The sequence below is a fragment of the Paramisgurnus dabryanus genome, chromosome 3 (genome assembly GCF_030506205.2).
Source record: "Paramisgurnus dabryanus chromosome 3, PD_genome_1.1, whole genome shotgun sequence".
NCBI classification, from domain to species: domain Eukaryota; kingdom Metazoa; phylum Chordata; class Actinopteri; order Cypriniformes; family Cobitidae; genus Paramisgurnus; species Paramisgurnus dabryanus.
This window is the reverse complement of record NC_133339.1, coordinates 51,121,811-51,149,092: the sequence shown is the minus strand read 5'-3', so window position 1 is coordinate 51,149,092 and position 27,282 is coordinate 51,121,811. Positions and strand designations below refer to the sequence as shown.

Genomic DNA, 27,282 nt, shown 5'->3' with positions numbered 1-27,282 from the left:
AAAAAAATATTCATCTGAAACATTTTTACAGCCATTTAATTTAGAGACATTTTAGCACAGTATTTACCATGTATGTTGGTAAAGTCTTGAGGCTGCCAGGTTCAGGTTTGTTGGTAAAGGGACCCTCCAAAAGCCCTGTTCTGAGCATGTGCAGAAGAAGGCGGGCATACATGTTACGATTTTTCCTTCCAGTCAGTCCAGAGCCATAGGTTACAGGGTCACAAAGCTTCTTAATCCACAGGGCACATAGCTGGCGCTCTGATGGGGGAAAAGTGCTTATTATAATAAAATCTATAATTTTGCCTTGCTTGTATTGTATTGTCTTGTATTTCATTTCAAAATTCCATACTTTTCAAGACTCAAACATACGGACTTCCCTAAAGATTTTCAGACCATACAGTATTTGAAAATATCTGAAAAAAGCAGTGGTTTTAAAAATTGAACTGTTCACATGTATACACTAATATTTTGCCAAATATTCAGTGGCTTGTTATAGCTATACCACATACAAATTAATTAACACCAAACCAAGACATGATCAACGCACAGGTCCATTTTTGGAGACCCGCCCGGCAAAGTTCAGCACCAGATCCGACCCATCACACATGATAATATCAAAATTAAATCCGCACCCGCCCAGACCCGTTAATATTTGGCCCGTTATCCAATCCATGCCCGCGATAAATCACACACGCTAAAATCATTCCAATTTAAGTGCTTTATTTTTTTATCTCACACCTCTCTCAACAACCCAACAGCATCATGAATGGGCTAATGAAACAGGATAAAGTGCGCTTTGTTTTGCGCCATTCAAGTAGCCTACTATTGGAACCTGATAACGATACGCAAATAGACCTATTAATGAAAAAAGAAAAAATACAACCTGGTATTTAACCACACTTTCTCCACACATATGATTTTGCAATTTTATTTACCCCACTTGCCAACTTTACTTTTACTTCATCCATAGCTACTCTTGCAACGCTCGCTCCAACTAGGCTACAAAAAGCATCAACAAAAGTTGCATTGTCGCAGTGGTGGTGATGTGATGGGTCAAATGTCATATCGTTGTTGCGCATGTGTAATTGTAATTTAGACATACAAATATTGGACATATTTTTCATCTGCGCTACTACCCGGCCGCATGGAGTTAATTATCCGACTGCATCCCAGCCCGTCAATTTTAGGAATGTCACAATCCACCTGTTTTAACCACTTTTATGCAGGTACCCGTTGCAGGACTCTGGATCAATGCACATTTTATTGGAATTTAATTGGAATGTAATTCTATTGAAGGAGGGCAAGTGGGAACCAATATACATCGTATTGGAATAATGCCTAAACACACTAGAAAACTGAATGTTGTAAGGGTTTTAATAGAAACAGCTAATGGTTTTTAAAATGAACAGAAATTATTAGAATTTATGTGATGGTTTCCATTGTTATTTCAGCAGGGTACTACAGATCTAAAAAAATCTTTAATTAATATTAGTGCAAAGTGATCAATTAGAGATCGAGTAAAATTCACCAAACAAGGGTCAATAGGCAGGGGTGCACATAACTGGTGCGCAGGTGCGCATGTGCGATTAAAATAAAAAATGCGCACCAGTCACTGCTCTAAAAGGCGCTTTTGCGTACTTCTGGAATTTTAGGGATTGCTCCGTGCATCATTGGTAAGATGACTATTACAAACGTGTTAACATTTATGTGTGTTAGCAGAGGTGCAACACAGTCACTGGCTCGATAGGCCAATTAAAATATATAAGGACAACAAGACGTGAAACAGATCTCACGCCACCTCTTTACTCACGTATTGTTTGATAAGTTTTGTTTGCGTGCACCTCAAGCGCGAGCACGATCCACATCTCAAGGTTTCATTCAGACAGCTAGTAACTGACAGGCAGCGCGCAAATGCCAATAGAGTTTCTTTTCTTGCACTTGAGCGGATATTTTAAAACTAAATCATCTCAAAATTGCCGTGATTATAGTAGTAAAAGTCGTTTACACATGTAATAAATACAGGCAGTTGAGGAAAAATGTGTGTTTGTGTAACAATGTATTGGATCCATGCATTTAAAGTGACAGTACACCCATTTTTAGAGTATAAACCTGATGCTGTTTTTAATATTAATATTAAAACCACAGACAAAGAAAATCATAATTTCCTTGTCTTGACTAAATAACGTGTGTAACTTTTACTAAGAATTAATCCAATATACACAGTAAAGACTATGCAGTATTATCTGATTACTTTATTTAGTTTCTGTACTCTCCCTGAAATTACAGACCAGCCTGAAAACATGACTAGCACTGTCTATTTCATTTGTATGTTTGTTCTATTGTATTTATTTGTGCTATTGCTCATCAGATTTTTTATTTCCATTTACTTGTCTTTAACAATATTTGAATTATGATACATAATATAAACTCATACAGTTAGCAGACATTTATAAAGATTACATGTGTTAAAACAATAACCAGGTATTTGATTTTAATTTTATTTTATATACATCATCGTCTTAAACCAAAGTGATATGGCGAATAGGGTAGTCAGGAGATTAATGATGTTGACAGCATGTAGGATGTCGGCGCTATGAATAGTGTTAGCACCAAGCAACATCTCCTGGTGCTCCATTGAGAACCAGGACAAAAAAGTTATGTGCACCCCTGTCAATAGGTATATAATATAGCGTGAATATTCAAAGAAATGTTTACAATTCTGCTCAGCTGTAAGTACAGGATTATGACACGAATGATCACAATGGTAGCAATATAACAGAAATGTGTTCTAGAAGTACTCACCTAAACAATCACTAAACACCAAAGCACAAAATAATCTATGATTGCATGTTCCCTTAACCCTCATAAGCCCAGATTTTCCTGTTTACATTAGAGTTCCGCGGGGGTTAAAATGACCCCAGAAATTTAAAAAGTAATTACAAATAATATATACATTTTTAATGATACAAATAATATCATTTTTTTGTTGTTTACTTCCCATCTATACAATTAATGCTGTATGTTTTGAGAGATATGAAGTACTTTTGTACCTGTTTACCACAAAATTCCTCAACTACACCATTTGCTTGGATGCATGTAAAAAATCTTTATGAACAATTCACTTAAATTATTATTTAAATTTGTTTTAACTGTCTTAAGATATTGATCTAGATGTTGTGTGTTGAATTCGGCCATTTGCTAGTTAAAAATAAAATAAAAGAATTACAGTTTAGGAAATAAATCATTTTGACCAGCAGAGGCCCATTCATTTTACCAATAGGCGGGTTTTGAATTTGATTGTGTGGGTAAAAATTGGCTTGGGCAGGTATGCAAAATTTGGAGGGGTGTGGGATCGTTTGGGCGGGTTTGAAACATGCATTTTATAGGCTAATTATTTAACAAAAAACCCAAGTGTGAGTGTATTCCATCGTGACGTTACTAAACACATGCTCACTGCATGTGTTTGTGTTGACACCACACCGATAATGAACCGCCTTTAGCCAATCACAAGTGATAGCAGCCAGCCAGCCAGATCTCAGTCTCAGCGGGAAATCAAGATTTCGAACTGGGAAAATATATAAAAAGTTACAAAAAATATTGGGAGAGTGACCCAGGCTTGAAGCAATGGATATGCCATCTAAATCGGAAAATAGCACTGCAAATTCTGCAACACAGACACCTGATGTCATCGTACCAATTATTTTGCGGTCCCCATGAGGAAACAAGCTTATAAATCAAACAGAATGAAGTTTATTGAAAATCTAAGGTACAATAAAGTTTTCTGTGATGGTTTGGGTTAGGGGAAGGGAATAGAATATACAGTTTGTATTAGGGGTGGAACGGTACACAGAAGTCCCGGTTCGGTTCGTCCCTCGGTTCAGGCGTCACGGTTCGATTCACTTTCGGTACAATGGAGGAAAAAGCAAAACAAAAATGAACAAGGCAATTTTTTTAATACTTAAGATCATCTGAAAAACATAGGTGTCCTTATCGGTGTTATTTTGAGATGTCAATGAATATGAACTGAAATGCATTTAACATACTATCTCGTTTTACAAAAATGTATACCACTTTAAGTAATATTGTACTCCTCTTTCATACAAATATGGGTTCAAATGTATTACAAGTGTTACCTAAATACATTTTAAAATGACATTTTGGCCTTATTTCATATTAATGTACTAAGGAACAAAAAAATAGGCTTGTAGGATGAATTAATAGGTGTGTACGACTTCACGAGGTGCTTCAAGAAACGACAAGTGGATGACATCAGAGTAATGCGAGAGCGATTTAAAATCAACCTCCTCCGCAAGATTTCTCGTGGTACTCTGTTGCTGAAGGCACTGCGTAAAGTTGAGCACACTTAAAAAAGCAGATGAACTCGACAGAACTGCCCTGCATATGCCTGCGCCTCGTCCATTAATTGTATATTAGCAGGACAATTTATCTCCTACTTCTCAGCGTGAGAAACACAAAGTGTGGCGTGTGAGCGCGTGAACTGACTGAAATGCGTGTGTCTCAAGGTGAATGCGTGAGACTTGAGAGCCCTGATTAGATGTATTTTCACTCACATACCCAACAACTGCTGAATAACGCCGACGCACAGTCCTCGTCTTTTTCACCACTCTCTCGCCTGTACTACTATAACTGACTGGAAAAGTGAAGTTTTGCCAAACTTGCGATCTTAAAGAGGCCGGCGGAGCGTCTAACTCTTGTGGAACACCACCACTTGCCATACTCGCTGTCGCTGCTCACTCACTGACTGGACCGGCGTCGACCTGACAAAAAACTGCAGAGTGCCAGAATGTAGACGGGCTCTGATAGAAGCGCATACATAGGCGGAGCTCGGTTGCATCCGCGTCAATCAGAGCTTCAGAGCTAAAGCGGGGCTGCAGATTAGCTGTCCATAAAGAACCCGCGTATCTAACAGTAGTTCCACATTACATTAATTATTTTGCACGCAAGTTTTTTTTTTATTTTCATACCGTGTATTCTCCGTTTAAATTCATGCACCCAACCGTATCCCCCGTACCGATTCGGTTCGAACCGAATACATGTACCTTTCCACCCCTAGTTTGTATGGTGTAAAATGCATTACATTTATGGAATGTCCCCACAAAACATGGAAACCAGATTGTGTGTGCGTGCGTGCGTCTCTTTTCTATATTGCATTTGTGCTCTAGTATCAGGCCGCCTTTTCTGTGTTGAAATTCTCAGATTTATTCTGGATGCATTGGGTCTCATTCACTAATAATTGCGCAAGTTTTTCATATTTATAAACACACTTGAACTTCTCATGAAAACGTTCTGCCTAATTCACAACACGTGAGTACGCACATAAGTTTGTTCTTATACTAGTTCTTACGTTAGTGAATTTGGAGTGTTCTTCATGAGCGGCCGCTTGCACAAGGTTGGTAATTTGCATAAAACACGCCCATACCATCTCCATATAAGGGTTTTCCGCAGCGCAGTGCTGGTCCACAGAAAATGTAGGAGCAGTTTGTCATTGAAGCAAAAGAGCTCGAAAAGAAATCCATGATCATATTTATTATTGGTAAAGTACTGTTTTGCTTTGCATTTTTATTTGGGAGGTTTTGCTGTGGCTGGAGGAAGCCAGTGTTGTCCACTAGGGGTGGCACGGTTCACAAAACCCTCGGTTCGGTTCGTATCACGGTTCTATGGTCACGGTTCACGGTTCAGTACGGTTCTTGTTGTTATTTTTTCTTTAAATTTTTAACACTCCAGAAATGTATTATCTTATTAATGTATTAATTATACATAATTTAGGATACAGTATTAAAAAAAGTTATATCATGTAATCATGCACAAACTGAATTTGACTTTAAGCACATTGGACCATCTCTGAGGAAAGCCAGATGAGATTTTGATAGAGCAAGAGGGAAGACATTGATGATTTCAACATGCTTTTCATTTAATTGGCAAAAAAGAGAATGTGTATTGCCATCTACATAAACTTTATGTGCATTTTTAGCACACAAAGATAACTTGCATTTATTAAAATGCCAACTTCAGTGTAGCTCTTAGATTTATCACTGAGAGGCTGCTTAAATACTGCAGAGAGTTTATGTGGACGAGAGAGAAACATAACCTTTGCACCTGTAATATTTAAATCTCTTTAAGTCTCTTTTGTCCACTTTTGACCACTTCTGATTACTTTGAGGGGCAATTTCTGAAATAAGATCGCGCAACTTTCACACGCTAGCAAAATGAAACTACGCGGAAATCAGCCGCTTTAATTTTATCAATGAAAGGCTAAAAATAGCGCTGAATATGAAAAGACGTAAAACATTGTTGTCAGTACCTCAGATTAGATAAATGGTCGGAGAGAAGGCGATCTCCTGTGGCTGTTGGAGCATATTCAACCCATAGACTGCAGTTCTATCTATTGTTTTATTTCCGCTGTCATCATAAGTAACATGAAATAAAAATATGTTTCCACACACCAAACTTATACGACCAGGGCCGGCCCTGGGCATAGGCGGAATAGGCAAATGCTAAGGGCGCCTCCGACCCCTTGGCGCGTCCGTGCGCCCCAATTTTTTTTTATGTATATAAACATTTCACTATAAATATTTATATATTTTATAATATAAATATTTTGCACAAGAAAACAGCAGTTATTAATAAATTATTAGTAGCATAGTATCTCGAAAGATCGTGCTTGTTAAATAGCTCTGTGGCTATACTGCACTGAAACGGCAGTTTAAAATATAAACCCAGAATTCAGCGAACGTCAAGAACAAGAAAACGGAAACAACAATCAGACAGAGACGCGGAATTTACATAATGTTACATAGGCCATGTTTAAATTTCAATGTTTCTGCACAGAAATACCAACTTGTTCACTTTGTTTGGTATTAATAAGCTGCGCATTGAAGTGCTGGCCGCGGTGCTGAAGACGCGCTCAGACAGAGTACTGGTGGCAGCACAGATATTTACGTGCAACCTATTGGAAACTATTATTCGTTATTATATAATTATTATTCGTTATTTTACTTTATTACTTCCACTTAAGAAGAGTTTTGCACTTTTTATTTCAATATTTCTCTTTATATAAATACTATTTTGTACTTAAATCTATAATTTCATTATTTTACTAACCCAACTAACTCATCTGCGCTTTCCGATAGGTTGCACGTAAGGGCAAAAGTATAGCTTTCTTCCCCTTGAGAAGAGTTCTGCACTTTTAAACTAAAAATATATATCTCTTTACAAAAAAACTTTTTTCTTCTATTTAAAAGCTGTAATTTCGTTATTTTACTAACCCAACTAATGACTTCTCCGCTTTCCAATAGATTGCACGTAGATATCTGTGTATTATGTGCCATCACGCGTCTTCAGCACCGCGGGGAGCAGCCAGCACTCCAATGTGCAGCTTTTTAATACCAGACAAAGTTGGTATTTCTGTCCAGAAACATTGAAATTTATACATGGTCCGTGTAACGTAACCACCCGCGTCTTGGCCTTGTTTTTTTTCTTGTTCTTGACGTTCGCTGAATTCTGGGTTTATATTTTAAACTGCCGCTCCAGTGCAGTATAGCCACAAAGCTATTTAACAATGAGCACAATCTCCCGAGACACTACAACATGCTACTAATAATTCATTGATAACAGCTGTTTTGTAGTACAAAATTAAATATTTTAAGTTAAATGTAGGCCTACAGTGTTAAAACATGTAAAAAAAGATTTTAACAATGTCAAGATCAAATGCCTGAGTAACAGGGTATTGTGTGTATGTGTTCGTGTGCGTGTGTGTGTTTCCAAAATATTTTCAAAATAAAGAAAAACAAGACAAATCTGTGCAGTTTGTTTCTGTGTAAGTTTATGAACAAAATGATTGGAGCACAGTTGTGATTCTAAAGGGCACCAGGTGAAATCTTGCCTAGGGCAGCAAATTGGCCAGGGCCGGCCCTGTATACGACGCTGGCGCATCCTCCAACTGCGGGCAGACTTCCTTTTCTCTCCCACTTGCCATTTCTACACGTAACATAACCCGCAGTACTTATACTCCAAACGAGTCACCTCTTCTTTCGCGCGAAAGGGAAACACGCTATCTGAGGTCACATACAGGGCATGAGACTACATTGCGCATGGCATGGACCGTTGAACCGTGCGGTACACACGCGCTCCGAACCGAGACAAGCGAACCGAACGGTTCGGATTTTTTTCATGGACCGTGCCACCCCTATTGTCCACTAAAAGAAGTAGGATTAAATAAGTATTGGATGCGTTAACAAATATGACATTTAATTAATATGACAGAGACGCGCATTTGTATCTAAAATATAACAGACAGGAGATCAAGTGATATAAACCTTTAACGGTCTTCAGACAGAGCTTAAACACAAATAAGCACAGGACCCTGTCCCTTTCTGTGACAAAATAATGCCAATAACCAAATAAGGTTTCAGCACATATTTTCACATCTCTTTATCTTCTTTACTACACTTTTCTGTGCAGACTCAGCAGATGCAGGACTTTCAGCTAATGTGGACTCCTGTTAGGCCTAATAAGTGAGTGAAGTGAGTATTTGCCAATGTATGGTAACCCATACTTGGAATGTGACCTCTGCATTTAACCCATCCAGTGAATTGTGAACACACGCACTGCAAGTCATGAACACACAAACACCCGGAGCAGTGGGCAGCTATCCCTGCAGTGCCCGGGGAGCAATAGGGTTAAGGTGCCTTGCTCAAGGGCACCACAGTTGCAACCCGCCGGTTGTGAGCCTCGAACCGGCAACACTCGGGTTACAAGCCCGGCACTCTAACCACTACAACTACGCTACAACTGCCCATATAGCTGCAGTAAGAAATCACTTGTGGAATAATGCAATTGAAGTAAACTTATTAAGGTACTTGCAAGTAGTTTCTCTAAAGGATTGTAATGTGAGAGGATTTCTTTACTGTCCCTAAAGATAAATGGCTATCAGAAACAATTGCACTTTATAATCGAATAACATTTACATTCACTTACTGCACATCATATTGCATTTACCACATTCTTGGGAACGGCTGAAATTGTTGGTGCATTATCTCTACAACTTCACAAAAGAGGAGAAACACCATCTTGTAATAAACTACAATTCAAGTTCATTCAACTACAAGTTCATTTTTCAGCAATTAAAGTGTTGCATTGGCTGTGAGTTTAAAAAAGGGCAGCTGCTCCAGAGATGATTTGTACAATCAATCAGTTTGGAGACATCACTCCTGCTAGGACATCATATGAAGATGCAGGACCACCACCTGTGTTTTATTCTGCTTTTTAAGTCACGTGAAGACGTATGAATCAACAAGGCTTAATGAAGCTCTGGTCCATTTCACAAGTGTTTCAGAAGGTGGCGTACCTGCAGAATTTGCATTTGATTGACAGGGTCAGAAACAAAAATACCTCACAAATGCATTTTTGCCCAAAGCAAATGATCTCCACATGCTAGCAACAAAGTGTTCCTTGTGAGAGAATTTTTTTTTCAGAAGATGAAGAAATTATATTTAAAAAATGAAGTAGGCTGTGTCCTTCAACAGCAGAACAATTTATATTTTTGAATAAAAATCTTGATATGTAAGAAATTTGGTTTATTTATTAATTTCTTATTATTGTTCATTTAATTTGTTAATCTCTCATTTTTCATGGTCAAAATAACTCACAATAAGTAGCCTAAAACCAAGATCATGTTGTCATACAGATGTGAACACAGATGTTAAAAAACTAAAACATTTATTTTTAAATTCTTTGTACCAATGTGGACAGGGATGCTTCACCCTGGGTTCAATCCTAAGGCGCCAGCATGTTATTCAAGAACACTATTCACTCTGCCACCCGATCATTTATGTTGCACAAACAACTCGACTAGCTCGTCAAACTTGCAGAAAGGCCGAGCGTAAATGGAAAAAGGACAAGCTACACATTCACTTTCAACTATTTAAAGACAGTTTATCCGCATATCAGTCTGCTGCCAAATCTGCCAAAGCTTCATATTTCTCAGATTTAATTTTGAAAAATCATTCTTCTCCTAAAGTTTTGTTCTCTGTTATAAATTCTGTTATTAACCCGCCTATGAAAAATGCTCATGCTGCCTCTGTTGCTCTATGTGAAAATATCAAATTTGAGCCCCAATATTTGCTCTACCACTGCGACTATTGAGCACCCCCCTCCTCTGCCCCCTTCCCGCTTTCTGGGATAATTTTGAACCTGTTTCCCTCTCATCTCTTAAAACAATAATTAACCACCAAACCATCCTTCTGTCCCTATGACACCATTCACCTCAAATATTTAAAAACAATTGTTGACACTGTCGGGCTTGATCTGGTTTCCTTATTTAATAAATGCCTGCTAACCGGCTCTATTCCTACTACCCTCAAGGTGGCCACTGTCACCCCACTTCTTAAGAAGCCTTCACTTGACCCCTCTATTTTAAATAACTTTCGCCCAATCTCAGTCTTACCATTCATCTCAGAGATTTTAGAAAAAATTGTACTTGACCAACTACAGTCCTTTCTACATCTTGATGGTATACCTGAAACCTTCCAGTCTGGTTTTAAATCTGCTCACAGCACAGAAATGGCCCTCCTTAGAGTTTTAAATGACATCTTCTTAGCCTCTGACTCTGGTGACTCTGTGGTCTTGGTTCTCCTAGATCTCTCTGCAGCCTTTGATGCTGTGGACCACTCCACTTTGTTACTTAGATTAGAGTCCGTAGTGGGTCTTAAAGGCACGGTCCTTAACTGGTTTCAGTCATTTCTAACTGATAGACAATTTTTTATAAAATTAGATGACTTTTCCTCTTCTGTTGCTCCTCTCTCGTGTGGCCTCCCTCAAGGGTCGATACTAGCGCCAATACTTTTCTCCTTGTACATGCTTCCTTTGGGCTCTATCTTGAGAATGCACGGTGTACGCTTCCATCTCTATGCAGACGATACACAGATCTGATAAAATGACTCGTCTGCTCTTAGAACCAGGCATGTGATTGGCTAAGGACAAAAAAGCAGGAAAATACATTGAGACCCCCCCCCCACACACACACACGCCAATCAAACTGGTGGCGGATCTATACGGATAGTAAAGTAGGACCCATAACAACTTATTTGAACAAAAAAACACATTTTAATTTATTTTACAGCTAGATGTGCAACATGCAACTTTTTGTACAGTATGACACATAACAACTTATTTGGTGGATGTGTAACAGTGGCAATCAAAAGCCAAGTGTCTTGTCCACTGCTCCATCACCACCTCTCTCTATATCAACAACCATGATAAAAAATATGTTTTAATTTATTTTTGTTTTGCATTTTTACACAACTTTAACAGCTAAATGTGCAACATGCAAATGTTCATGTCAAAAGAAGGCCTATTTTGCCGACATCCAAATAAAATATAGACAATGGCTTATAAAGAACTAAAGGCATGGCTACTTTTAATTTTATACTTTAAGAAAATTCCCAAGCCTATACTTTGATACTTTTACTTGAGTAAAGAAGTTAAATCAGTACTTCTATTTTTACCAGAGTATTTTTTTAATACAAATATCTGTAAAAGGTGCTACACAGGACCTTTAGTTATAATAGTGTCTTAAAGGTCTCTTTTTCTAATTTTAGACCCCTGTAGATGAGTAACTTTGTTAGCTGTTAAACATGAACAATAGAAGGTTGACACTAATAAATAAAAGTAATTGTACAAAAAAGTACAGGAGCTATTTATTTTAATCAAACTGGTCAACCTTAAAACTTTAAAAACACGAAACCTTTGAAACAAACGATGATACAGAGGCCGTTTCTCAATCCTAAGTCTGCAGCCTTCCGGAGGTCGCATTTCTAAGCTGCATACGTCATCAAGACTCATCAAGAGTCACAATATTAACAATAATGAAGTTTACTATTATTCTTAGTTAATCGTAAATTGTTTTAATATGTTTATCAGGGCTTGACATTAACTTTTTGAGGAACTTGTCCTTTGGACAAGTAAATTTGTGTTTCACAAAAGTCACTTGTCCGGGTAAAGATTTATAATATAATGTATTTTTTTGTGTTTTGCTAATCAGTAGTGGAGCAAGGGATTTTTCATAGGGGTGGCCAGGCAGGGGCCAGCAGTTACTCTGGGGTGGCATATAAAATCTCTATCATCCAACCTTAAAATACTTTTAAGTATTATAGTGTGTTAATCAGAATAATGTATAAAATACAATTGCTACAATACTTTAATTTTTATTAAAATGAATTGAGATTAACAATTTATAGTCATAATTCAACCTCCATGTTTTTTAAACTATTTAATCAAATAAAACTTTTGAAATTTACTTTGAAACCAGAATTTATATCTCCCATTGCTGAAAAAACTAGAGACCAGAAAATCACGTGAATTTTGTAGGCCACTGAAATGTATTTTACTTAGATTTGTTTGGCTGCTTTTTGCTACTCTTTCTGAAGAAGGATGCTATATCTGCTGCCTTTCTCTTCATTTTTCCCTCATTTCAATGATTGTCTGACATTAAAACACTAAAGCAAAACATTAAAACATTACCATGTTTTTAAAAACTTATTAGGGTAAATGTATCTAGATTATCTTTTGTATATAAAATCAATCTTAATCCTAGCATTTACGCTGTAATGTTCATGTGGGATTTTTAATATACAGTGACGAACTCTGTCAGATTCAAATCGGCTGTCGCGCGGCGCAAACACACACAGAGGCGCGCTGAAAGAGAGATTCTCATTATAAAACAGATTCTTAAACAGGATTTTATGCCCATTATGTGTTTTTACCGAACTTTAGAAGAGAAAACGCAGTGATGAAAACGCGGTTGAAGTGGCTGTCATTTATATTCACGCCGGAGCCTGAAGAAACATCACTCTAGACTCCACTCCGTCCCTCGACTCCCGCCCCTCCGTGTTCGTCGATCAGGTTTCATGCACGAATGTAATGCTCAGTTAGGTTAAACCAGGCTCGATGACTTATGCAGCCTATGAGACCTCCGGAGGATGCAGCCTTCCGATTGAGAAGCGTTCAGAGGTAACTTATTTCCTTGCCTTTTTTCGGAACCAATATTGTTGCATCGTCCCTCTCTCAGTCGCCACCAGGATTTTCTGCAATGGCGCTCGTTTTTCCTCTCATTTCTGTGAAAATTGCTGCTCCAAATTCACCAAGTAAACCGACGTGTATATGTTTGCCGCTTTGTTTCGCGTCACGCGAGTGACAGCCAAACGTCGCAAATGAGGAGAAGAGAGGAGAGAAACGATCGGGTCTGATTGGTGAATACAATCATACTTCGCCATCCGCCATTTACGAACGGTCAGAAACACGTCCTTGTTGGTACTTGGAAAGGAAGGAAAATGCATCTCTTTGTCATCTTACGTGCTGCCCGGTGTGGCCCTGTTGCGCGGGGACGGCGATTGTGGTTCCGTCCCGGGTTACCATGTCGACGGCTGTGAGATACCCCCCTCCCCCCTATTTTTTTTTTTTTACATATCTGCATGATTCACGTAGGTCACATTTTCAGGTCGGAAAATCCGGAATTCCGGATTAATCCGGAAAAATCACATCCCTGTAGAACGCTTTTAAAATGTCTAGATGAGATTAAAATCTGGCTCGCCCAAAACTTTTTAACGTTAAATGAAGACAAAACAGAGGTGATTGTTTTTAATCCTACTGACCACCCACAGGCTTCCACTGTAGATCTGGGAAGCCTTTCAGCTTTCAGATCCACCCACGTGCGAAATCTGGGGGTCCTTTTGGATGAGTCCCTAAAACTGGACAAACATATCTCCTCTGTTATTGGCACGAGTTACTACCAATTACGCCTACTATCTAAGGTTAAACATTTTTTAAATCACAAAACGCTCGAAATGGCCGTGCATGCTTTTATCACCTCTCGTCTGGACTACTGCAACTCACTGGTATCTCCAAAGCACAAATTACACGTCTTCAACTTGTCCAAAATGCCGCTGCCTGCTTCCTTTTTAACAGTCGCAAAAGCGACCATATCACTCCCATCCTGAGATCCCTGCATTGGTTACCTATCCAAGTCAGAATTGATTTTAAAATCCTTTTACTGGTATACCAATCGTTACACAACCTTGCCCCAAGTTATTTATCTGAGCTGGTTCATCTTTACACTCCCGCCAGAAACCTCAGATCCAGTGATCAGCATCTCCTTTTAATTCCTCCCTCAAAATTTAAACGTAGAGGGGATCGAGCCTTTCCGGTGGTAGGGCCCCGTCTATGGAACAACTTGCCGCTCAAGATTAGATTGGCACCTTCTATCTCTACTTTTAAGTCTCTTTTAAAAACCTATCTTTTTGAGCTGGCATATTAATTATATTTGTATTTCACTGTAGTGTAAACCTGTTTGGTTTTAAATTCAAATTGTTATGGATTTAATTGCATTTGGTTTTTATTTTTGTTTTATCTGTCTTTTCTATACTTTTAATGTACAGCACTTTGGTCAGTCTTGTGGCTGTTTTAAATGTGCTTATAAATAAATGAACTTAAACTTGAACATGTGGGCTACAATTTGTCAGTGCCCATCTGAGCCACATCATTCACATTTTGACATGCCAGCGACCACTAGGTGTCGCTGTGGAGGCAGTTTTGGATTAATCTATCAAAGCATGGAAACAATATGGCACAATTGATTCAACTGTTTCGGTGTTTCACAAAGCATTGCTCTGTCCACCACAATTTCTGGATCATTTTTTAACTTTTTTTTAGTAAAGTCACAAACCTTCTATGTAGATATCAGAGGACAATTTAACATATTATTTCAATGCATTCTTTGGCACCTCTAACAGTGTTTCTCAAACCTGTCCTGCACTCTCAAAAGAAAATACAAAAGCCTTCACTGAAGGGGTACTCTTTCAAAAAAGTACACCTTTAGTACCTATAGAGCCCATATTAGTAGGCTACCTCAAAGGTAAATAGTGCATTGAAATATCTGTAACTAGGGATGCACCGATACCACTTTTTTGGAATACGAGTACGAGTACTTGCATTTCAGTACTTGCCGATACGGATACCGAGTACTTAATAAAAAACATGATTTAAATTTACAGGTAACCGCTTTAGTCATATAATTTAACAAAAAAACAAGGGACTAGTTTTCCAGTTTGTTGTAAACTCTGCCTCTTTGGACAACACAAGAGGCATTAACCCCTTACACGCCGCTCAAACATAGACATTTCTCAGACCGTGGTATCCATCCCTGGTATCGGGGGACTTTTAACGAGTACGAGTACTTTAGAAAATGTGGTATCAAGGCCGATACCCGATATCGGTATCGGTGCATCCCTATCTGTAACTGGGGCCGTTTCAGAAAGGTGATTAAGTGAAAAGTCTGAGGGGAGGTCCAGGACTTGGCCTTAGTCATTTTAGGACAATAAAGACGTTTTTACTAGGGATGCACCGAAATGAAAATTCTTGGCCGAAACCGAAAACCGAAAATGAGGAAACCAAGGCTGAAAAACCGAAACCGAAACACCGAAATAAATTATTATGCCAATTATTAGTACAAATGCATTTATGGCTATCACTGTGTACTAACTTTACTAGGGGTTTGTTACAGATCACAAAACTCACGGTTCAGATCACATTACAGTTTTTGAGGCATGGATCGGATTATTTTTCAGATCAGCAAAAAGGGGGTGGGGAAAATCTAATAACAAATAAAGAAATTACAAACATTTATAAAAAAGAACAAAGCTGCACATTAATAAGGGCTAACATTAGCATTTGGTACAGAAATCAAATTAAATGAGTCATAACACTGTCTTTATTGTATAAATTAAATATATTATTATTTTTAGAGCTATTTGTCTCTTTGTTAGACTTAAGTAGGTTAATTGAGGATACTGTAAGCAGAGACTGGTTTATGACTGTAATCTATACATACACTTAAGACATAAACAAATGTTTTTATTAGAAAAAGAATACTTTGGAGATAATTTTGTTTATATGTGCCCTGTCAATAACAGAAAGATTTTACGTTCGCTTGTTTGCGTCTTACTCGTGTGTGCACTATTGAGGGCACTAAACGCGCGCGCGCACACAGAGAACGAAGGCGAATCCCAAACAGCGCAGCATAAAAACGTTACGTTGTTTTTCATTACTTTATTCGGCACATGTATGTTAATGGACTATACAGTATGAGACACATTTGCGCGACTCTCTCTAAAGTTTACACATCAAGACTTCTGATCTTTGAAGAGAGTACTCACTGTGATGATCACGTCTGGACCGGACACAACTGCATGTGCATCTGTGCGTACTTTAGCGCCTTTTTGCGGTTAAATACATCCACGCCGCATACATGTTGCTTCAGACAAGCACGTGCAGGTCGCGGTTTCTGTTTGCGTCATCACAACATTTCGGCCGTATTGTTTCGGTGATAAAAGTCTTTCGGCCGAAAGCCGAAAATGCTCTTTTGGGCTATTTTCGGCCGAAAATTTTCGGTGGCCGAATATTCGGTGCATCCCTAGTTTTTACAAACAAACCTTACAAAAAACTATATACTAGCGTGCTTCTTGAGACAAAACAATGACACTGTGTGTCAACTGTATACACACATACATCCAGTAAAACCTTTTAACATCCCACCAGAGGGACAGTTGTGACATTTTAAACCATCGCGTGAAAAGTAAAAAACATGAAGTCTTGGTATATTCCATGTACAAACACTCGATAGACTTTCCTACTGTAAAGATACTGGTATGCCATTGTGCTTTAATATTTAAACATTAAAGACCAGTCAACCCCCAGCAACAACACAAAATGATTGAATATATCTTCATGTAATATATCAGGCCACTTCTTCATTTCATCCTCACACTGGTTCATACATGGCAGGTGTAGCAAATATTTACAATAATACCTGTTTAAATCATGTTTTACGCATGCTCCCACTACACTGTTTTCTACCGGCTGGCTATTGAAACGGACGTCTCGCACAAAGAAGGGAAATATGCCCCATTAATTATTTTCACGTTCAAAAATAAGGTGGATACTTAAGAGTCTGTTTCAAGGGTAACTTACTCTGTGAACCTAACCTGGTTGGGAGCAGGTTTTATTCTGCAAACTCAGAGTTTCTTGTAGTCTCCTCCCCATTTATAAATGAGTAGTGGTGTTTTACTATCTTGTTAGTTCATTTAGTAAATTCATTCATTGCGCACATTTTTATTATATACACTGTAAAACGTTTTTTTTTGTCTTTAAGTTATAATGAAATTGCCAGTGCAAGTCATTTTAACCTAGTTGAACTTAAACCTCAGCACGCCGCAGTAAAATCATCACTCCTCCTGACTACTCCGCCTCTCTCTCAAACTTCCATCAATATTACTGCGCCTGAGGTCAAAGTGCTGCAAACTAAGTGCTTTTCCACCATACAATAATTTCTCATTTTTTATCCGCTTAAAAAAAATCACATTTTATTTTGTGCCACCATACTTACTTGTGTAACTACTCATGTTACAGTATTAAATAGGGAAAACATGAAAGTGTTTGGTGGCATCTAAATTCATCCCTGTTTGGATCCTAAGGAATGAATGAGGCTAGGCTAAATGGTACACATTCACAACCTGCTGTACAAAGATTTGTGCCGAAACTTCCTTTGTGACACAGAAGAAGTAGCATTACAAACGCTATTCCAGGAAATGTCTATAGGAATATTTATATCACTGTTCTTCAAACTGTTTCAGGTTTTTTTTATGTTAATAAAGAATATTTTGAAAGATTTTGTTTAACGAATGTTGCTTTATTAAATGCATGGTAAAGTGTTACCAACGACTCCGACAATGATTTTAGATTGTTAAGGACTTCCTACTGACTAAATGCCATTGTACACGTACAAGCTGTGCATGAAACGATTTCAGATTTTCATTTTTAATGGGATACGCAATTCATCGTTACAGCCCTAGTAAGAACAAAGTAAAATATTGAAAACGGTGCAAACTATTTTTGTAACGGTTTGTATTTTTTTTGTGCACTGTATGGGAACTTAATGTAAGTGATATTTAAATTCATTATTTGGCTTTGTTTACAGATATGATAACTTAATGGTAATGATGAAGTTTTATGTTTGTGCTACAACAGTTTGGCCTGTGCTACAAAACTTTCAACCTCTGTAGCACCAGCGTTATGTGCAAAAAGAGTTAATGTACAGCCCTTTCCTTTGCTGTGTTAAGTGTGTATTAGTATGTTAACAATATGCAAAAGTTACATATCTCACAGTAAATGATGACGCAAGTTAGCGTCTCCAACGTAAATCTTGTACTACAACAAACGCACAGATTGTAGGCAACAGTGTACTTCCTGGGCTTGAAGAAGTAGACAAGACCGACATTATCATACTTCCTCCCACTTCGGACTCACAGCCTGTAAGTTAACTCCTATAAGCATTGCATTGTGTGCAAATCTTTCAAACATGGGACAAAGCACTTTTCAAATTGATGGGTTTTGTACAAACAGGAAGACAGGATATCTGGAGCTACAAAAATGTCGGTATGTTGAAAATAATGTGTTTTTTGAACCATTAACCACACAAACACATTGTATTATACCAAATACACAAAATAATGTTGTTTTTTAACAATGAAATCGGTGCCCTTTAAAGGGTACTGCCCCAGTGACAGCTTAAATTATTCAATATTATTCATCAAAAAATCTCACACACCTGTCTTATGTGGCAGTTTCATCACATACGGCTTCATATCAACAAGATAATGATCAAATTCAGAGTCCAGAGTCTTTGAGGAATCATCTTGATTATTCATGATGCTCCTGAAAAAAAGAAAATCATGAAATCATATTGAAGCCTTTATCATTTGACTACTGTTTATTATTAATCATTACATAAACATGCACATTCAGTATTTCATTAGACAGTCTACAGCTTAAACACAAGTTATTAACTTTATTAATCTATTAGAAATCAGCCATTAGGTTCTGTGGTTAGTATATTATTTTATATTATTAGACTACTAGTTGTTTTATTCGGTTAGCTCACCAGTTAGCAGAAATCATTCACAGATTTTAGCACAAAGTAACGTTAACAACACACGTCTTGTGTTTCTAGCTCGATGGGTTTATATAAGGTACTCATGTAAATAGTATCTCTTTAAAAAAAAATACTTATTATTGTGGGTTTAAGTAAAATTCATGAATAAATAATAAACTGTTTTTGCACTGTTATCTGAAACTGAGATTGTGTGCTACTGCTCTATTCACTTGTTGCTGCTTAGCGCTCCCAAACGGTTTCAAACCAATACATTGTGAAGTCACATACAGCGCTACAGAAATGTTATTTTCAAAATTAAAGTCTCTCAGCGTGTTCATAGGACGGAAATAGAAACTCCTAGACTACCGTCTCATTTTAGTTCGCTTAATACGTTTTATGTAATATATGCAATGTTGTATTTCATATATTACATTTCTGAATTTTTTAAATAATAATGATAATAATAATAATAGTAATAATTTTAGTTTTTTTCAGAGGCTGAAATGAGATGGTCTAGCCCATAGATATGTATAAAGGCTAGTTGGCCAATTGAGTGGAACGTCCGCCTTTGGCGGCCATCTTACTACAGGCAGCTCGCTCACTCGTAGTATTCAGTTTTAATGGTGCAGGTACTTTTAAATGACCATAACTTGCTTAATTTTTTACCAATTTTCAAACGGTTTGATTGGTTATAAACGTCAAGATGTACCTATGACACTGCATACTTATATAAAAAAAGATGAAACATGTTAAAGCATCCAGAATTATAGCCACGTTAATAACGTTTGTAAGAAACCAAACCGTTAAAAAAATTGGTAGAAAATTTAGCAAGTTGTGGTCATTTAAATTACCTGCACCATTAAAACTCAATGCTATGAGTGAGTGAGCTGCCTGTGGCCAGCTGGTGATGATGTTAGAGACTCCACCGTAACAAAACTAGCCTTTTATACATATCTATGGTCTAGCCTACGGGGGGAGTTGCAGAGTTGCTGTCTCCGGCCTAGCAGGACACAACAGCTGGAACATATCAGACATTTACATTTGTCTTTGTAAAGCATCCTTGAGCATTGGAAAGGCGCTATAGAAAATAAACATATTATTATTATTATTATTATTATTATTATTTAAAGAGTAGTCTAACTAAACCCTAAACCAACTTTTTTTAGTGAATGATCTGTAAGAATGGGGCTTTATTAGTGCTGTTCGTTGATTTTAGTAACTTTTTTGACATTTGGATATAAAGTGTTTCAATAAGCAATATATGGTGTAAAAACGTCTGAGTGCTGCCCTCTTCAGGTTGAACGGTTACTGCAGTTGAATTTTCCTATTGGATGTTGGGTCCACAAAATATGTCGTGATGTAAGCAGGTTCAAGCTCACCAGCCCTTGTTACGATCTCACCACACAGGCCCTGTCCCAAATGGCGCACTTCATGTGGACTCTCGGTCTTGTGGCCTTAAATTGCGCGTTCTCGCTTAGTCTACGAGTCCGTAGCGTAGGGTGTCCCATCTGTCATTTTTACCCTTTGAAGTGTGCTCATCACACCTCCTTTGACCCCTTGATGCAGTTTTCAGCGAAGACATCAATAAAACTTAATTTAGTAAAACAGTGAACAGGACCTTTAATTTGCAAAATAAATATTTTTATTTAACTACAGTTCTGAATGTTTAGGCTTGTTTGAGATGAGGCTTGCCTCACCTGAAATTTAGACAATAAGCTTGTTCGAGTTCATGCGGCGCTGTGCAGACCAGTGGCGGAGTGGCAATCGGGAGAGTCAGGACTTTTCCCGGTGGGCCGGTAGTGTTTTAAGGCTGCGAGGGCTGGTCTGATAATAGCCGTGCTTTCAGTCTTTAGTCATGCACTCCGGCCACACTAAAACCTATTTATCATATATTAAATATGCTTCAGTGCTCAAAATGTATCTGGCCGCACCGCTCTCTCTATCAAGCCCGTCTCCCCTGGAGTTCTATCAGCCAATCAAAAAATAAAGAAAGAGGGTACACAATAGCCAATCAGAAAATAGGACTGTTGTATCTGGGTAAGATTTAACGCAACAACCAATAAAAAAGCATAGCCTCGCACACCCACAGAGGAATGAAGCTCGGAGCATCACTTTGAGCAGAACAGAGTCAGTCTGATCTCCTGTTTTAATGTTACAACAAATGCACAACTTTGACACAAACAATGACAACTTGACTGCTGTTAAAGAATGTTTCCCAGATAATCAGCATCAGTTTTTCACGAGTGTCTGTAACTTAGCCAACAGTTTACAGCCTGTTCACTGACAATACCTGCTCAGAACACGTAAATTAATTTAAGCCTCGTTATATTTTCGTTATCACACGATGACTGACATTTTGTCACATAAAATATCTCTCTCCAAACAAGCTTAATAATTTGATAAGCAACTGCTTTGCAACCAAAGTAAGCTTTAGCTTACCTAAAACTAGGGAACTGTTGACTTTAATATCTTTTAAATAATAATTATTACACTTGGTATTTCATGTTGTTTTGCAGTCATTTTATTGTAATTTTAGATTTCAGCATTTGCTTATTTACAGCGAACCATTTTCTTTTTTTTTTGACCACAGAGGGCTGGTGGTCTATGAAATTTCCCGATAGATTTTTGGGTCCCACTCCGCCCCTGGTGCAGACCGATCGGCGGCTGACTTGAAGCAGTGTATGCCGGTTAGTAATTTTGTCTGACTTGAGCTGCCGCTGAAGGCACATTCCCAGCAAACATGTCCCTTTGTGGGCAAAAAATTTGAATTTCACGAGAAACCATAGCACTTCACAGCGTCACCTGAGGCAGTTCATTAGGCAATGGCATCATTGATTCCAGCTGTTTGTAGATATGATATATACCCACTGTTATTAAAGAATTATACCGTATTTCTTTGTTTTTAAGTCCAAGTAAAAAAAAACTCTAAACCGCTTCATTGTGAATGCATTGAGGTGTCTGAACAATTGCTGACGGGAGATAGTGTGTTTGTCTGAACTAAAACCATGACCTGTTTCACAATGGAGCGGTTTATAGAGTGTTATTTTGAACTTGGACTTAAATACAAAGAAATACAATATCATTATTTAATAACAGTAGTTATATCTAATAGCGGACATCAATGATGCCATATGGTGCAGTGCTGGGTACATGCAGCTAAACGGAGTACCCACTTCTCAATGTGAATCCACCTCTAAAGAAATATTAAATATTTATATTATTTTTTATAATGATCTAAATGCTGAGAAGTCAAGCAGCATAAGTTAATTGACAATACTAGACCATTTTGGAGTAAACAGGAGAGAACGCAAAAAGATTCTCGGGGGAACGCAAAAGCTATAAAAAAAATTTCTCTCATCCCAAATATTGTCCTCTTACGAGCTCCGTAGGAGTCAGTGAAGATGTTGTCCATGCAGTTCTTCCCATGTTCTTCACGTCATGAACAAATTTGTTTTGTGTGTTCAAATTCAACTGTTGCCATATATCATTTTATAAAATATACACATATTTTAAATCTACCCCCAGAGTAATCTTTGTGTTTTCCCTTGGTCCTTGAATATTTGATTGACTGAAGGCTATCCCAGCAAACACAGAACATTCCCCTAACGTTCCCATATGTTTACCATTTGATAATTTTTGGGGGAACCAAATAAGAACTTTCTAGAAACATTCCCTCTAGGTTATTTTTTTTAAACCTAAAGAGAACCTTCCCAGAACATTCCCTGCAGGTTATTCTTAGGTAACCAGTGCTTTAAGTGGGCCGGAACGCGCCAGTACTCAGTACCGCCACTTCTAAATATAGCTCTTGAGCGTACCACCACCTCTCCGTGCGCCCAGAACGTGCTTTTGGCGTACCGGAACGCTCATTTGCACATCTGTTTAATTTAATCCTTTGGCTGCGCTGACAATGTATGCTTCTTAATTCGTCCCACCGAGAGCAGAGACTACATTACCCATACACCCTTTAGTTTGTCAGTCAGGTCTGGGGAGGTGTGTGTTTGGGTGTGAAACGTGCAACCATATCTGCTCGGTTAAAATTAAAATACAATGAACACTTAATATGCCCTCCTTGTTTTAGACTCTGAGTCGTAAAAGAACAAGGTCAGAATCAGAGGACTCGCTGCCTGACATGCCACCAAGCCAGAATGATATCACTGCAGGTCAGACGCAAAGCTTTATCCAATACCCTTTTGTAGGTACTGTACGTGATTCAATTCAATTCAATTCAATTTTATTTATATAGCGCTTTTCACAAAAGTCAATTGTTTCAAAGCAGCTTTACATAATTAGAAGCAGTGAAAAGCACAGAAAAACGACAGATAGCACAACAAAATACAAAATAAATTTGCTGCGGCTATGACTCAATATTATAAGTGCACGTATTACTAAAGCAACGTCTAGAAGAGGAAGCTAAGTAAAGCCCAAAAATGCTGCCTCCCCGGGGTGAAAAACCCCCTAGGAGAAAAAAAACCCTCGTGCTTTTATCCGAGGAAAAATAAGTCCTAGGAGGGAAAAACCCTTGGGAGAATGGATAAGGAGATTTAGCAGAGATTAAGCGGGTTCTGCCGGTGATCGTTGGTCAGGCATCAGCTGGGCATCACGTTGAAGGACAGCCAGTAGATCAGAGGTGTGCCGACTTTCACATCTACCGGGACTAGGTCTGTTTGTCTCGTTGTCCTCGGGTCGAGGACGAGACAGGGAGAGAAAAACAAAATCGTATTAGCGTAGCGGCCGTTCATATGTATTGAAGTGTCACACAGTGATGTGGTTTAACTCAGCTTCGTTCCAGACAGACTAACTATTGCGGCATAATTATATTATCTACAGTTTAGGATTTAGCAAATTGGGGGCCCAATGCGAGGGTATATATGGTAAATAAGGGTCACCTTCCGATCTTTAAGAGAAAATGAAACCAGACGAACCGTTTGACTAAGGCCTAAAGCCCCACTGTCGTCGTTAAAGCAGGTTCAGTGGCAAACGGGTCTATATTGTATGCAATTTACAGGACCAGGCGAAAACGCCAAAACATCGCAACCCGACCATACGTGCTAACCCGTTTGACTAAGGCTGGAGGCCCCACTGTCGTCGTTAATGCAGGTTCAGTGGCAAATGGGTCTGTATGGCATACTATTCATAAGACTTACGTTAGCGCTAAAATCGCAACCCGACCATACGTGCCAACCCGTTTGACTAAGGCTGGAGGCCCCACTGTCGTCGTTAATGCAGGTTCAGTGGCAAACGGGTCTGTATGGCATACTATTCAGAAGACTTACAATAGCGCCAAAATCGCAACCCGACCATACGTGCCAACCCGTTTGACTAAGGCTGGAGGCCCCACTGTCGTCGTTAATGCAGGTTCAGTGGCAAACGGGTCGGTATGGCATACTATTCACAAGACACACGAAAGCACCAAAATCGCAACCCAACCATACGTGCCAAACCGTTTGACTAAGGCCGGAAGCCCCACTGTCGTCGTTAATGCAGGTTCAGTGGCAAACGGTGGCAAACTATTTAATGCAATTCATTTTAAGTGTTCATGCAGAAAAGGTTTTTATTTATTTATTTGGTTGGTCTGTGTTATGACCGTGAGTGCATTGTTCCGTGAAAATAACTATTGCGATTTAAGAACCTTTACTAGACAAATTATGCGAATGCTGTTGAATGATGTTGAAGAGAAAAGTTTTAAGTCTAGATTTAAAATGATCGACTGTGTCTGATTCTCGGACATCAGTTGGTAAATCATTACAGAGCTTAGGGGCTAAGTAGGAAAAGGATCTTCCACTTTTAGACACTTTTGATAGTCTAGGGATAATCAATAGACCAGCATTTTGCGACCGTAGTGTGCGTGATGGAATGTATTCTGATAGTAATTCTTTAAGATATGAGGGTGCTAAGCCATTTAAAGCTTTGTAGGTGATTAGTGATATTTTAAATTGAATGTGATATTTAACTGGTAGCCAGTGTAAAGATGCCAGAATTGGGCTTATGTGGTCATACTTCTTAGATCGAGTAAGTACCCTTGCAGAAGCGTTTTGAACTAGCTGAAGCTTGTTGACCTGATTTGAATGGCATCCCCCGAGTAGCGAGTTGTAATAGTCTATTCTAGAGGTCATAAAAGCATGAATAAGCTTCTCTGCGTCAGATGTAGACAGCATATGGCGTATTTTTGAGATATTTCTAAGATGGAAGAATGCTGTGCGGCAGACGTTGCCGATATGACTATCGAAGGATAAGTTGCTGTCGAACATCACACCTAAGTTCCTAACCGTGGAAGATGGCACCACAGTACAGCCATCTATGTGCAATTTGTAATCTGACATATTATGTTTGTAGCGATTTGGTTCAATAATAAGTATCTCTGTCTTATTGGAGTTGAGCTTAAGAAAGTTATGTGCCATCCAGTCACTAACATCGCTAATGCAGTCTTTTAGCTTAGAAAACGTGTGTGTTTCGCTGGGATGTGAGGAGATGTAAAGCTGGGTATCATCCGCATAGCAGTGAAAACTTATGTTATGTTTCCTGATAATGTCTCCTAGAGGTAACATATATAACGAGAACAGGATAGGACCTAAAACTGATCTCTGCGGTACACCGTATTTAACCAGGGAGTGATATGACTCTTCCTCATTTACATAAACAAAGTGATAGCGATTGGTTAGATATGACCTAAACCAGGCTAGCGCCTGACCACTGATACCAACATAGTTTTCTAGTCTATTGAGTAAGATTGTGTGATCTATTGTGTCAAAGGCTGCACTAAGGTCTAATAATATAAGAATTGAGATTTCACCACGATCGGATGTTAATAGGAGGTCATTTGTAACTCTAAGCAATGCTGTCTCTGTGCTATGGTGCGGCCTGAATCCTGATAACTTTTCATATGTACTATTATTTGTCAAGAATGTGCGTAACTGGCTTGCCACTACCTTTTCTAATATTTTCGAAAGAAAAGGGAGATTTGAGATTGGTCTAAAGTTATTAAGTTCTCCTTGGTCAAGCTGTGGTTTTTTAATCAGTGGTTTAATAACTGCTAGTTTGAAAGCTGTGGAACGTATCCTATTTCTAGCGATGAGTTAAGGATATTTAGAACCGGGGTTGACACTACAGGGAATACCTCTTTAAGTAGTTTTGTGGGAACGGGGTCTAATATACATGACGATGATTTGGATGATGTGACTAGTTTAGAGAGCTCATCTATTGTAGTAGGTTTAAATGAATCAAGATGTTCGTATGGTATTCTAATGTTAAGTGAACTAATGGGTAGAGTGGTGGCTGCCTGGGTAGCTACGATGTTTTCCCGAATAGCCGAAATTTTGTTAGAAAAGAAGTTCATGAAGTCGTTACTATTGTGTTGAAGTTTACTATTGGTTTCTGTTTGTTCTTTGTTTCTAGTCAGTTTCGCAACTGTGCTAAAGAGGAAACGAGGGTTATTATGATTCTCATTTATAAGCTTGCTAAGATATGTAGATCTGGCGGTTTTAATAGCCTGTCTGTAGTGTTTAACACTCTGTTTCCATGCTGCACGCCATACTTCTAACTTTCTGCTTCTATAATTTCTTTCCATTTTTCTAGCTGCCTTTTTAAGGGCTGCGGTGTGATGGTCATACCATGGAGCTGGCGGTTTTTCTTTGAATCTCTTTTTTCGAATGGAAGCAACGGCATCCAATGTGTTAGAACAGACGTTGTTTAGGTTTTCTATTACAATATCTAGATCGTCACAGTAATCTGCTACATGTTTCATTTGGGACAGGTCTGGAAGAGTGCTAATAAAGCTATCTTTAGTGGTGGAAATTATTGTTCTGGCTAGTCGGTAGCATGTTGTGGATTGAGTGATCCTATCTAGAAGTACAGTGTATGACACAAGGTAATGGTCAGAAACTGCATCACTCTGAGGTGATATTTCGACGTCATTAATATTGAGTCCGAGTGACAGAATTAAGTCTAATGTGTGCTTACGAGTATGCGTTGGCCCTGTCACGTTTTGTCTAATATTGAGAGAATTTAGAACATCCATAAACGCACGTCCTAATGCGTCTTTTGGGTTATCCACATGGACATTAAAATCACCAACAATAAGAGCTTTATCTACAGTGACTACAAGCTCAGATAGGAAATCTGCTATTTCTTTAAGGAAATCTGCATGGTGGCCCGGTGGTCTATAGATTGTCGCTAAGGCAAAAGAAAGCTGTTTGTGGTTACGATCAGTTATTTCCATATTTAACAACATTAGTTCAAATGATTTAAATTTTAGCTCAGATTTTTGGTTTACTTTAAAAATT

General features: G+C 38.4%; 1 protein-coding gene across 3 annotated transcripts in view; it reads right to left on the bottom strand.

Annotated features, from left to right (window-relative positions):
• cep112 (centrosomal protein 112) overlaps positions 1 to 19,241 on the bottom strand; it is a 256,249-nt gene extending 237,008 nt beyond the window's left edge. For all 3 annotated transcript variants that reach the window (XM_073814087.1, XM_073814085.1, XM_073814086.1), the window contains exons 1-3: positions 19,013 to 19,241; positions 18,680 to 18,786; positions 68 to 258 (exon numbers count right to left, since the gene is read on the bottom strand). In XM_073814087.1, the coding sequence (XP_073670188.1) occupies positions 68 to 258; positions 18,680 to 18,786; positions 19,013 to 19,029 (315 nt within the window). In that variant the 5' untranslated portion in view covers positions 19,030 to 19,241. The remainder of the gene's footprint in view (positions 1 to 67; positions 259 to 18,679; positions 18,787 to 19,012) is intronic.
• Positions 19,242 to 27,282: the final 8,041 nt, after the last annotated feature.